The sequence below is a fragment of the Cynoglossus semilaevis genome, chromosome 17 (genome assembly GCF_000523025.1).
Source record: "Cynoglossus semilaevis isolate Cse_v1.0 chromosome 17, Cse_v1.0, whole genome shotgun sequence".
NCBI classification, from domain to species: Eukaryota; Metazoa; Chordata; class Actinopteri; order Pleuronectiformes; family Cynoglossidae; genus Cynoglossus; species Cynoglossus semilaevis.
This window is the reverse complement of record NC_024323.1, coordinates 2,206,928-2,221,624: the sequence shown is the minus strand read 5'-3', so window position 1 is coordinate 2,221,624 and position 14,697 is coordinate 2,206,928. Positions and strand designations below refer to the sequence as shown.

At 39.2% G+C, this 14,697-nt stretch overlaps 1 protein-coding gene across 9 annotated transcripts in view; it reads right to left on the bottom strand.

The window, feature by feature from the left end:
• The window catches only part of gpatch8 (G patch domain containing 8), a 24,784-nt gene extending 10,087 nt beyond the window's left edge, over positions 1-14,697 (bottom strand). The window contains exons 1-4 of one of the 9 annotated variants that reach the window (XM_025064833.1): positions 14,543-14,624; positions 11,378-11,455; positions 4,504-4,576; positions 270-1,988 (exon numbers count right to left, since the gene is read on the bottom strand). Coding sequence is in view for 2 of the 9 variants with exons in the window: in XM_008329254.3 (XP_008327476.1) it covers positions 4,504-4,576; positions 11,378-11,455; positions 14,543-14,587 (196 nt within the window). In the remaining 7 variants the exon portion in view is untranslated. Of the gene's footprint in view, positions 1-269; positions 6,593-8,204; positions 10,552-11,377; positions 11,456-14,542 lie in introns of those variants that run through there. The other 8 variants (XM_025064836.1, XM_025064837.1, XM_025064834.1 and 5 more) reach the window with 8 other exon arrangements.

Here is a 14,697-nt window from a genome sequence, read left to right as displayed (position 1 = left end):
CAAAACAATGTGTGTCTAAAAGAATCACAGGGTGTAAATCACAGGGGGTTTTAAAAAAACAAAAAAAACTGAAAGCAAACAAAATGACAATGTTCTAAGAGTAATACATATGCATGATAATCGACAAGCAGCAGAATGAGGACTAATACAGAAAGAATTGAAAGCCTATGTAGCATTGGTGCTCTGATGAGAGGGAAACAAAAATGGGAAAAATGAAAAACAAAACCGTAAAAGAAAACAATTCAATTGGGGGATAAAATAACATTTACCACTAAGTTTACCATCAGCACAACATGGGCAGGATCAAACCGCTGTAAAAAAGAAACACCAATTGGTTAAGCAGGAAGATTGAGGCACATAGAGAAGGGAGGTTGGGGTCAGGAGTTTGATGGTGGGGTTTTGGGGGGGGGGGGGGGGGCTCAGAGAGGCTTCAGTGTGTCAGCCCCCTCATCCCTCCACTCAGGGCTAAGTGCTTACAGGGATTTTCTCTCACCATTCTCTCCCAAAGGTTGGTCCCAGTCCCCATGTCCCTAAATTGGCACAATCGTGTTTATATAACATTAGTTTACCCCTTAAGATTCAAACTAATACCCCTTGGAAAGTCTCCTAATGTCCCTGACCTAAACCTATCAAGGGCACATACTGGGTAAGTGAAGATGAAGAATATCATCATTTTATCATTTTTTGTTATTCATTAACAATGTGAACCAAGGTAAAACTCTACTCTTGCAAAGAATGATGTTAGAAAACATGTGTTTCTATTTGAAAAAATCTGAATGGGATAATGAAATGCCTGTAGGGTCAGCTACCATTCCCCCCCCAGTGAGCTTTTTTGCCTTGCAATTGCTTGTCAGCCCAGTTAGCAATTCTCCAGTTAGCTTCCTTATCGTACAGCCACCAGGTTTTGTTTTTGGGATGAGCTTAATCCTGGAACAAGAAGGCATGTGACACACTTTTAAATGTACCTGACAGGTTAAGCCAGAAAGGCTTTAAACAGTGCTTAAGAGAGGGTTGTGCAATGCTAAATAAAAAATGGAACGCTGTCAACCAAAGTAATGGGTGCTGCCACGGTTCTCTGAAATCCAATGTGTTCAGAGGGTTTTGTGAGTAATGGTCAAATTCAAAATATCTGGACCAGTATGACTCTCTATTGACTTTTTTTTGTAAAAGAAGACAGCGATGCTACGCTACTTGCTGCGTATAAAGTATGCTTTAAATTAATAGGAAAACATCCGTTTCCTGAGTTAAATGAGGCTCAAACACTGCTTAAAGCCCAAGGTGAGTTTAAACAGGCAGGAGTGCACCTCTGGGACAACATGCTGTGCTGGATGGGCAAATAAAGAGGCGGGGGGGGGAGGATGGAAGCATATAACCATGGGGACAGAGACAGTCAGGGTGTAGAAGGGTGGTGAGGATGTCCCTGTAAGTTGACTATAAGGCCCGGTCAAAAGACACACATACATACATACATATATGTATTAATATACATACATCTTAGCCCCACTTGACGACACCACACATTCACACAAGTGTAACAGGTTTGGAGGTAGAAAACAGGCAAACAAGCAGAGGGAAGAAAACGTGTCTACTCTGCAAGCCATTCAAAGTCCGAGACATGGTTACAGGCAATCAGATACCCAACAGCAGCCACATGAACTCAAAGAGGAAACAAAAATAAACAAATAAATCTAAAACGTGGAGATGATTCTTCTCGGGTGTCCAATGGAATCACAGCTTCCTGAAGCTACCATGATTTTTTTTTTTTTACTGATTGTTGTTTTGAACGACAACACTGCACTTTTGAGTAGATTTAGAATAAAGGTTTAGTGATTATGCAGCAAAAAGAAAGAAGCTCACAGAGGCCATTAGCCTACGGTACACTATTTAAAGGGGTGTTACATTGAGGTAAACTGCAGATTGGGAGAAAGAAAACACACACCCACACACACACATACTGACATACAGAGGGGGGGTCCAACAAACCTTACCTAAAAGTGGCAAAAAGGACAAAAGAAGAATAAGAACAAGGTCAATACAGTGAAAACTTAAAAGGGGAGACAATGCTTTCACTTCAAAATTCAAAAAAAACCTCTTCTGGCATTGAGGACAGAATGGTAGGATTACACTGGAGGTCCTGCAGAGTGCAATGACATACAGGAGTACGACTGTGCAGCGAGCCCACTCCTGAGTTCATTTAGTTAATAAAGCTGAGATAGCGGGCTTTCAACGCTGAGCCATTGATTCTTACACAACACGAGTAGACTGCTGCAGTCCTGTGAGCCCACAAAGCAGGATGCTTATGTAACGCGAGAGAAGCCGGTGGCAAAAACAAGCACAGTCAGCTCCTGCAACTTGTTCTGTCAGCCTTGGAAATAAACAAACAACCCTACCATGCCATACTGATTGCTATCCGCCTAGGAAGAGCAGAAAATAAAGAAAGAAGTAAATCAACCAGACAAGAAAGAAATTCCAGCAGTGGTGTACACCTTTATAAACCTGTCAGACTGCCTAGACTAACGCAGCATCTCAGGGTAAGTTCGGTGCCTGGACGCGGTAAGCTGAGAATACCTAAGATATAACACGCCTTATATGCACATGAACAGGAGTTGCTAACGGAGCAGAGGCGCAGCTTTACAGCTTGTCGTTAGATCAGGGATCTCAGGCAGTCTACCGCCGACTGTCTAAATGTGGAAAGCCGAAATTAATAGAGAGACATTTAGTTTACAGCGATGTATGAAATCACACACTAACTAATTTCTCGGAGTTCAAAGTCAATGTCGTCCCTGTGATGATTTTGTTAGTTAACTGATTAGTACGGATAGATATTACATTTTAAAAATGGGTCAGCATCTACCTTCCAAGACCATTAAAGAGAGTTAAAGGTGAACTGTTACCAAAAATACGTAACCCCTGCTGTAATCGAGCCTTCAGTCACGTTTTTTTTTTTACCTGAATTTTGCAGATAGCTGCAAACAGTGTGTCAGAATGTTTTACATCCTTGTTGCTATGGTACCGTGGAATAGGAAATAACACAATAAATATAATAAATTAGTGTATAATATATATATATAATTATATCTATAGTTTATAAATCGAAAAGTATTTTTATTACATTTGATAGGACAGCACAGGTTTTTCATTAAATCCTGACATTTTTTTCAAAGAGCGGGGGATAGGGCAGGAAAAAGATACATAGGGATTTGGTACTTCTGCAGTAAGAATCGTAACAAGAGAGGCAAGAGATTTGTGTGCCAAGAGAAAAGCATGTGGTGAACAGGTTAGTCAAACATAATGCCAGGAAAGCAAGCTCAAAGCCATTAGCACATTACTGATGACATTGATCGCCAATAACATCCCATATACTGGAGAGTGCGGGTAAGAATGAGGCTATGACAGGACCACAGAAGGAAGAAAAGTGCGAGAGAGAACAGAGAAAAGCAAATCACTAACAGAAACGTAACATGCCGACACAACACCCAAAAACCAATCAGAGACAAAAGTAGTAATGAAGCAGCATTGGAGTTAGTGAAATGTTGGCATGAGCCAAGACAGAACACAAAGTCACACACTCAGCTGCATTGCATCAGTGCTGTCTTACAACCATGTATTCCATGACGACGTACTCCCTGAACAACATTTAACAGTCTAATTATTGTGTTGGGCCTATTCAAGGTGATTTTTGACAAATATATGTTTGTACATTTCTAGTAGGATCCCTTATTATATGTTTTTACCATGGTTTAAGAAATTTAGAAATTTAAGCTCAAGCACAAGACATGTTCCAGGCAGTGGACACACAGACAAGAACAACAGTCTCAATACTAAGAGTCAGCAGGATTCCGGAACATGTGTGTTGTTTATGATACCAGTGATTGATATGAAGCCTTCACTAGAAATCAGTCAACAACAGTAACAAGTAACAAGTAAATCAGAGCCAGGCTCACATTTGCCTATTGATTCTAGACATTGTTGCAAAGACAAATTATTGTTGTTGATCACAGAGTCAGGCAGAAGCTTCTTATTGTCCAATACATACATGGGGGGGAAGTAAACATTCATGTTAAAGAACTGGAGAAGGAAAACCTTTTTAAATTTGGATCTGCCATTTCACAAGATGACTTGCTGCAAATCTCAATGTGAACAACTGCTGTAAAGTATAATTCACAAAGAGGAAAGCTTGCGTTAATGCAGAAAAATCTGGAAATCTACCACGCCGCAGGAGTTTCTTCATTTAAGCTCATTCTTTGCTAGGCCCTCAGATCTCCAGAACAACAGTACAAGAGCAGCAAGCATCGCTTGGATTACTTCATTTTACATATTATGCATCTTTACCCCGGGACAGACAAAAAGGAAGTGGTCAAAGGGTGGATGTGGAAGAGGAAAAACAAATTGCACAAACGAAACAAATCCTGAAAATATTAGGGAGGTAAAAAAATGATATAAAGCAGTGGACCAGTATTTCCAGCATGGTGAACTTAGGCATATAGACGAATGAGTCCTTACCCTGCATGGACTTGCCAAGGCCTTGTCCCGACTTCCAGCCATGTTTCTGTAGCAGTTTGTGGCCGATGTTATCCTAGCAGAGAAAACAGGAGAAAGAACCAAAAACATTCCAAAAATAAGATCAGCTTTCCCCCTTTGACACAGGTTTCAAACACAAACAAAATAAATGAAACACTCAAGATCACACTATCATCAGCAGCACAACCACCACCACCATCACCATCGTCATTATCATCATCCACATCACCTACAGCGTGTAACATCAGTGTCTTCCAGCACAAGGATTGGTAGTTGGGGTGGGTGGGGACAGATTGAGGGAAAGGAATAGATTTCTTTCACTATGATGAACACATGAAGCTATGTGTAGCTTTTAGGCTACAGTGTGTCTTTCTAAAATGGGAGTGCAGTTTAAAACTTTTTTTAAGAAAAAGGCATTAAGCGTGAGCATTTCAGTTTTTTTTTTTTTTTTTTTTTTTTTTAAGGATGGTAAGGATAACACGACAGGACACATCTACTAACTGAAGTTAAGAGGAGGAGGTGGAAGGAGGAGGGTAATATATGTATCACACATACATATATGAACCACTGGCTTAGTACACAAAGAAAGGTGACACTTAACAGGTATGGAAATCTTGCATTAACAAAAAACAGAGACCAGAAACTCCAAGCTTGCTGTGATTCCGTAACCATAACAAGGGGAACACCATAAAACATATGCAGCTGTCACAAAAAATACAGCAAGAGGAAGAGACAGAGGTGGAGATAGTGGGCCTTGGATTACCATTACAAGGCCCAGGGTGGACAGAAAATGCACGCGTGTTGGGGGGGGGGGCATGTGGGTGTGCAGGTGAGGAGAGGAAGACATTGTGTGCATTTAGGCCCTTCAAATGTACTAGAAAAGGTTCTTGTTCGTGTTCCTGGACACTCACAGCTGTAATACTGTAATAAACCGACTGTCACCAAGTCTTTATCAAGGTTTTTTTTTTGGTATATCTTAAATTGTTTATTACTTCAACAAACACGACATACATGACATTAACTATTTGAAATACGAAAAAAGTGATATAAGCGTAGATAAATGTATATTGTGGTGTTTTAGGTTATGTTTGCACTTATAGCTTACTTTTTGAGTTTGTGCAAAACCAGAAAAAAAAAATCTATATTCTCGACGTTCCATGCTGTAAGCCTGGTAAGCCTTAGCTTTAATTTTTCACTCTATAAAGTTCAGTCTTTGACATTCCGTAGGAGTGGGTTTGGTTTGTATTGGGTTTACATTTAATTAAAGTCAATAAAGTCTAAGTCCTTGAACTTTATGTGCGTCAAGGTAACATTTAAAAATCTTTAATTAAACTGCACTAAGGGAGCAACCAAACCAGAGTTTGTTTTAAGACTTGACAACCGTGACACTGCTGTTGAACTGCAGATAAGGAGTGATTTCAAAAGTGTTGCACTATTCCCTCGATCTGAGTTGAGTTGGATTACATTGCTAAGGTTTTTACCAGTAATTGCTGTTAGGTTTAAAGTTAGTTAAAGTTGATAAACCAACCACTGTGAGCTAGACTGAACCAACACAATTTACATTTTCAGATTTTGAAGTGGCTCTCTCTATTCTCTTTTTTTTAACCCTAGCAAATGAACCTGTTTGTTAAGTTTAAGTGTCTCTAATACTAAGGATAATTAAGTTATTGATGCTACTTCAAGTTTAGGAACGTACACAAGACAAATTCCTAGTACATTGTGGGGCCCGATGTACACATCAGACTGTTAAATCACTGGTGTGGGTCAGCAAAAAAAATAAAAACATTTAGTGAAATACAAGACCATCCCACCACTACACACTACAGTACATATTCCGAGCACAAATAAACAGGAAATGAGATTTCTTATTAAGTAGTGTTTTTCTGTTGTGATTATAACTATTCCAATCTTGTCTAACAATTACCAGAATGCTGCGATCCATTAAGAAAAAAAGCGTACTAACTAAACAAAAAGAATATTTATAATCACAAATAGATTTACATTTTCTTTTACAAACAGAAGGTGAGGGGCTTTGGGACAAAACAGAAAAAAACAGCATGCAGCTTTTTGTTAAAAAAGAGTTTTAACAAAAAGGACCGTCGGTGTGAATGAACATACAATGAAGGGGTGGGGGTTGGGGGGGGGGGGGAAAAAAAGGGGGGGGGGGGTGTTAGTCTCAGGTGGATCAGGCAGAGAAGAAGGTGATGGCTCAACAGAGCTCAGTTAGTTGACAAAAGAGGAGGTCGGGACTGAGAGGCAGAACAGAGCAGGCTGAGCCGTGATGAAGGTGCGTTTGTGGGGCAGTGAAGGTGAGCTGGGTTTTGGATAGGTTAGTGCTAGTGAAGGGGAGTGGTGGTTACACACACAGCACACACTACATCTCTGCCCATCTTTGGGATGCGTTGGTTCAATGGGGTTTTTTGGCCTATGCTGGGATTTTATAAGCGTACTGGTGCATCACTGTGCCCAATCTAACACATAGTCTAAGCATTAAAACATTGTTTTCCTTTTTTGTTAGGGTCTTCCCCCCCCTTTCATGTTATAGCTGTGAGACTTTCCAAACCCTCTCCGCTGCAAGATGAGATAAGAGAGGAATCTGCACTTGGCCCTACGTGGTGGGGAGAACTGGAAAATGCCTGTTTGTATGAACTTATAACCAGGGCACAGAAACAAAAACACACTATTTTATGACTGGATGTAACTCGCTCTTTCTTTCCCCTTTTGTGTACGTATAGGATGTTAAGGATTAAACGCTCGTGTCTGGGTTTCTTCTGCCTGAGGAAAGAAATGTCCTGACTTCAATGTCAAGAAAAACAGTGCAGAATTTGCTGCAGTGGACTCCCCTCCCACTGACATTGGGCATGATTCTGTCTTATACTGCAGCATTACAGGGATGCTTATCTTACTCTGGAGGCTGCAAGCTACAAAGAAAAATAACCAAAAAAAAGCAAAACTAAAAAAAGGGGGTTTTACAGCTAAAATCATTTTGTTGTAAAACCCTTTTTTAACCCTTTTTTTTTTTAAAGAAAATACAGAGGCTATCGCTTTCGTAAAGGTCATCACACTAATTACGCAAAAGCAAAGACTCGGCTTTAAAAATATTGACAGATGGTATTTGCTTTTCGCAATAATGCTGTTGCTGTTGTTCTACTGCATTCAGGCTTCTGGTTGTTTAATCTGTGTCAACGCGATCAGCAGCGGGTTACTATGCACTGGCAATATCTGTTGGTGAGTTAAGTCAAGATTTTCCAGCACCCAAGTGCCAGTTTTCTAGAAGAAGACAAAAACATCTTTTTGTCATACATATTTACGTTTGGCAAGTGTATGCATTCCTTAAGATTTATGTTGTTTTGAATAACAAATTCAAACCCCTTTGTCTCCTAAAAAAGCGACAGCCTCATTGGACACATGTTGAACATGTGTCACAATATATTGAGTTTTAACTTTTGCCTCTTTAAAACCAAATTAGAACACCAAGGGCAGATTGGATAAGGCACCAGTTGCTACAGCTAAGCTAATTTTTTTTAAAGGATCTCTAGAAGGATCGGCAGGCAGAGATGAGGAGCAGACTGCATGTTGAACAACAGATGAGTTCACCAAAAGAATTTACAGACAGACGGATGAAAGCAACGACGGCGAGTCCAACAGCAGTGCAAGTGGAGTGAAGGCATTTCCATACGAACCTGGCTTTAAAATACTGGGCTGTCAAAAAAACAGTCACACGTGACACAACGTAAGAAACCGGCCAAACGCTTTCAACTGCAATTCTGCTAGCTTCTCTACTTTTCAAAAAATGCAAACTTCTCTCTTCTTTAAACAAACATAACACTGTATACAAACAGAAAAGGTAGGCATGTCAAAAAACCAATGGAGTGTTAGTATGTAGAAAGAAGAAATTAAAAAAAAAATTATTATCCAAACAAAAGACTTACAGGAGGGGTGATGAACCAAAAAATGTGCATTGTGCTGTTTCTGCACAGTGCTTGACAACATATGGAAGGGATGGAAATGCAGGGAACCCACCTACAGACCTCAGGGTATCTAAGAATGGTATTATTGGTCACTTCACATATTTATCTGTACATAATTTAATCTATTTTGAAGTATTAAATTAAAGTAAATATGTTTTTTTACAAACATCCAAAGATCCATCGTGTAAGCACCAGGCCTTTTTTCAACAACACAGATCGATGAAAAATGACAGAAAGGTATTTAAGTCGATTAGACGATGACTATTTTTAAGATTTGCAGATTTGTACTCACCTGAAAACTGAAGACCTTTGAGTGAAAAATTATTTCGGTTGAGTAAAGACGCTGCCTCGTCAAACCTTGGTTTTGAAACGCCAGGGTATCCTTAATTTTAACATTGAACACATTCCATCTACTGATTACTGGTGCTCAATCGGCAGTTGATGTGTCAGCTGAAAAGGCTTAGAATTTAGAAGTGTTGGGTTTTACCTTTGAGTAGTCGTACCTTAGTAATGAGCAACTGAAGTCTAACTGAAAACCAGAGAGGGTTCAGTTAAAGCTGCACTTATTATCTGAGCTACACTATATATAAATAAATAATATGTTATTAATTAATGTTTTTATTAATCAACTTGTGACCTTTTATTGCTGCTGTTTAGAGTGCATGCTTTTGTGTCTCTGAGGCTGCCCACTGCATATCGCTCGGGATCAGGTAAGGGGAGGAGGAGGTTAGGTTGGGGAACTGGATTGGGGAAAAAAATATGGGAACAATGAGTTGGAGAGGGCAAGTGGGACTTTAGTAACCATTGGGACAGTATTGAGGGAAAAAAACTGTATATAGAATCTACCAAGTTAAGACATGCAATGCAAAAACAATGTTAGAAATAGTCTAAACCAGAAAGGAAGGAGAGAAAAGAGAACAAAGATCTCAAAAACGTACCACAGACCTCTAGCTGCCTCTTGTTTAGACACAGGTGGCAAAGGAGGGGCTCTGAGAAACTGGGCTGCAGCATTGACCATCAGTCCCTAGCAAATTCGTATTACTGTTTATTCAAAAAGGTTGATAAGTGTTGCAGTTATTTATGAGGGCTTTAAGCCGATTAAACGTTAACTAGCAATGTTGTACTGGAACTTTTTGGAACTTTTAAGAAGCATATGATAAGTGGATGCACCAAATCTAATAACAGTGATATATGAAGATCTGTGTGATGCTCTAGCATGGCCCCCAGGGCCCCTCCATAAATAATAGCGCAGGAGTGAGAGAAGAGCCACTCAGACCAGGTGAGCAGGCGGCTTTTGTCCATCTTTTTCACCCTCCACATCTGGAAAATTATTGTCAGTAACACTTGACAATTCAAATTGACAATTTAACAAAAATGAAGGGTGTCTTCAAACATTGCGACCATGTTACAGTGAGCAGAAAGACTAATATTATTATTCTAAGCCTAATTTGTCTAATACTTTGTTCACTTGCTTTAATTATTTTGTTGTTTAATACAAAAAACATTTTTAGATATATAGATATATTTAGATTTAAGTGCAACATATGTTTGTTAGACTTTAATGGTTATACAAGACTAGAATTTTTTTTTTTTTTATTTGGTTAGCCAATGAGGTAAAGCCTCAACTTTGCTCGGTGGAGCCACGTTACTGTGGGGGTGTGAGGATTTCGGACCTGCTCACCACGGTGCTAGAGAGACAGTAGATGAAGGGGGTGGAAACAGGGAAGGACAGAAGAAAAAAAAAAAGATGCCTGCGCTATTATTGATGTGCCTCTTCAGCAAAAAATGCAGTCCCAGTTGCACAAGCACCATGCCAGCACAGAATGACAGAGGGTACTGTACACCGAATCACTGTGTAAAAGGGAGGGAGCAAGAGAGAATTGGTGATTGAGAAAAAAGAGAGAAAATATGTAGATTGTGATAGCAAACAGAGAGACAGAGAAAGAAAAGAGAGATAGTCAGCAAAGCATTACAAGGACCCTAAAGATAGGAGTAAGAAAAGCAGAGCGTGCAAATACAAACCGGGTCATTGCTGCTTAGCTAATAGGGGGCCAATTCGCTGCAGGAGAGAAATGTCGAATACCCCAAGTTGTGTACAATAATATAACTGTCCTACAGACACAAACACTGTACACTTACACATCAAATCTATAGCTACATTGAGACACACACACACAAAAACAACACACACATACAAACGATCACAAACAAATGTAGCCATACACACCATCTAATGTGCACATTCTCCCATGCTAGATTAAGTGAAATAAGCACTGCAGGGTTTATATATTTCTAACATTGCAAAAAAAAGAAATACAAATGCTGACAACTGTACTACTATAAAAAACATAGAGGACCTAATTTTTTTATATTTTCACATTTATTTAAAAAATGAATTCAAGTTCAACTAATTTCAAAATTTTAGTCATTGCAAAACATGTATTTTGGATTGTTTAAAAACTAAAATTTACGTTTTAGGCTAATGTCTCCTTTAAAGACAGTGCTTTATCCACTGATGTCAATAATCCACTCAATTCCTCGCTACAATATATTGTATTAAAAATGGAAAATTATCAAAACAAAATAAACATTTAAGATTATACTCTAAATAGAAACAGTCCTCAAATTAATCAAAGTAATAATTTTACTGTCACAATAAATGGAGTAGGCAAAGGACATGGGGCAGTGGGAGGGACTTTAACAGGAAATTAACAGAGACAAACATGTGTTTCTACAGGTTATGTGGTGAGTGCAATCATAACACTGAATGCCTCTACATGAACAGAATGTAATAATAAAAAATGTGTTCTTTACTCCTCCCTGGACCAATCATATCCACTCTCACAGCTGATCCAATAAATTCAAAATGACGAATACAGCCTTACCGATTCGATGGGCTTGTCCAAGGATGCCTGTTCCAGCTCCAGCTGCCCCTCTTCATACTGGTCAAAGTGATTTCCACCCTGCAAGGACACCAATCACAAAAGCTTATTTTAGTAAGGAATATTTAGTAAACAGTACATGTATAAAAAAAAGGTTGAATAAAAATGTATTAAGTTTATTCAGTTATGAAAATCCAATGAAAGATTTTGACTATTTTCTCCTTAGTAAATTTATTTCAGCTATTACAGCAAAGTCAGTTTCCCAACTGAATCTGAAGAAGGATGAACCTGAAGAAACCGGCCATTTGTGTTTATATTTGGAGACAGGGTTGGACCTGGCTTGGTAATAGGTCAAAGCAAAAGAAGTGTGTTTGTTGAGCTGCTTCTGACCGAGACAAATGGCTTCCTCACTTGTGCAGTGAAGGTGAGACGAAGGTCATGTTTGTGAATCCCTTTTCCTTTGGCCCTTCACTGAGAACAGAAACGCAGTACAGTGGAACCTCGGGATAAACTTAATATGCACAGCGTATAAAATTGAGAATAGGTTGGGTCATACCAGAGGCTTTACCATTCAAACTCTATAGGGAGACCGGTTTTGCAGAGCCAAGCAGGAGCTCAGATCAGCTCACAATAATGAGGTCATCTGATGCCACAACAGCAATCATTGATTCAAAGCAAACAAGACTGCATCAGCAAAACTGAAGCCATAGCTTAGGAGAAGTTGAGATCCTGGGGTAGAGCAAGAGATGAATTTATGAATAAATCGATATCTTCCTGCCTGCCCCTCATGGCTTCCGGCTTGGACCACTTAATGTGCAGTCACCAGCACGGTGGCGTGTTACGCTCACTGCTGATTTCATCCTCATTACCCTGACTGCACACATTTGCAAGAAAATAATCTTTTCGCTCACTTCCGATATGCATTTTCACTGCATACCAGTGAATTCCCATTAGTGTTTCGACTGATATAGATCCAGAACTCCACTCTGTATTAGGAAATGAGATACCCCTGCTGGCTGTGTGTGTGTTTGCTCAGATATCCCCCTCATTTTTTTTTTTATTTATTTTTTTTTTTTGCAGCTCTGGATTAACCGCACGCGAAAGCTTCAACAACAAATCATCAGAGTCGTCTGACTGGTTGTGCAGTGAATAATAGGTAGACCATATTTAAGCTGTTTATTGAGCTGTGTTGCTTTGCAGCAAGATTTAATCCATTTAGTCAGAGAGAGAAACTTTCACAATAACGAGAACATGAATGCACCCAGAACAGATTTCACACAAACAAACACAAAGCTTTACTGTGCTATGCTGGACTAGTCCTCAACAGTCTCATTCAGACCACACATTCATTCAAACTCACTGCAAAAGGCAGCAGAATACTAAGTTCCCTGTGGACAGCAACACAGTGGGCAGAGAGGAAAAAGACATAGACAGTTTTAGACATATTTGAACTTGTCAGGAGGTACATTGTTAAGTTTCTTCAAGACATTTATCAGCAAATATGCATAATAGTGCAAAAAATCAACAACAAATATTATACATCCAAATTTTATTAGCAACTACTTTCTCCCAAAACGTCCTCTTATTATGGGGTTTGAATTAAAATGTCTGCCTCAAAATATAAAGACTACGGCCTAAAACAGGAAGAGAGAGCGCACACCTCCCTTGAGTTTTGCATTTTAAATTACTCACAGCCCTCAGTCAGACCTTGTTTGAACCTTTTGTAACTGCAAATTCAGATTACTCTTGCTCACAGTAACAACAATTACAGAGGGTGCTGTTCTCTCTGTTGAGCAGACACATTTCAGCATAGTATAGTGTGCCTAATGTGTTGTAGATGTCCGTTACTGGGTGTGGTTTTAGATTACAGATAGACAACAGAAAGAACTTCCATTGGTGTGTTGAGAATAAACTGAACTCTCAGATTCTTGATTTAAATAAACTACATCAAAATAATGCATATACTTGAGGATGTTTGGCTTTTTAAATGTCAACATCTGTCAGACTGTCAACGAAAAATGCATTATATCAGGAAAGAAACATGTATGAAATAAAGGAACTTGACATCGGCAGACATCACCAGTGTAAACACACACATCACCACTGAATGATCAAGGTGTCAGTCACACACAGTACACAATCTATTTTGCTTCCCATTCACACCATTAATAATTAGTTTTTCACATGAAAATACAACATGTATTAATTACAGAAATATTTCATAAAATAAGACTAGATAATTGTAACTGAGAACATAATTATTTACCAATGTTTAAAATAAAATAAAAACTAACTAATATTGTGTTTAATAAAACTCTCTTTTTGGGGGGCATGCATTTTATACAGACACTGCAAACATGTATAATAGGCTGTTTCTTGCGCTGAAATTCCAAAGAATATAACAGGACAGACACTGTCCTGTCCTCCGATCTTGCCTAATTTAGCCTCCGACACATTTCTGGTCATGACACAGCATTATGGCAGTGTTTTTTTGTTTTTGTTTATCTGTCAATGACATGACGACAACAATCGTTACAGCTTTACTGTACTTCGCAGTGAACCATTGCTACAAATGTGACTTAAACAATACCATGGAATTTAAAATCGTGCGGAGGAAAACAGCAAAGACAAAAAGTTTATCACCACAGCAAATGAGAAACGAAGGGCGTTTGGATTTTTAATGGCGTTCCATGTTTTAAAAATCTAACATTTGAAGGGTTTGGATAAACGTATAGTCGCGACCTGGCGGCTGTCAACATGATACAGCCGTTTTAGGCTAACGATACATTCATTCAGTCAGTGTGCGTTTGACGACTTGTATTGGCTAAACAGTTAGCCACGATTAGCATGTGTCCATAAATAAACTAGCGTACCCAAGGTCACACAGACGCAAATGTGGGTTTTGAGTTAGCATTACAGTCGAGCACATCAAATATATATGTATACACTTATACGTTTAACGACCAACGCAAAAGATTCAACGTAACATATTACTGAAGTTAAATCGAAAAGTCGCAGTTAGCTTAAAATGCTAACTAGCTATTTCTACTCCAAAACTCGCGCTTCCGTTTTTGCTCGGTCCTCGCATGTCGAGGCTGCCACTGTAAAAAGAGGCACATATGCACGAGCTACGCTGTGCATATGTGCGAAACAAATGTACAACAATACCTGGAAATCACGCTCTTCGTTGAATCTAGAAAATCTGTCGGCCATTTTCTGAACCGAGCAGCTGCAGCATAAGCTCCTGTCTTCGGCTGCGTCTGCGTGTGTCCTCCAGAGCTGTGCGGCTGTGGTGGCGATGCGCACTCTCTGTACATGGACAT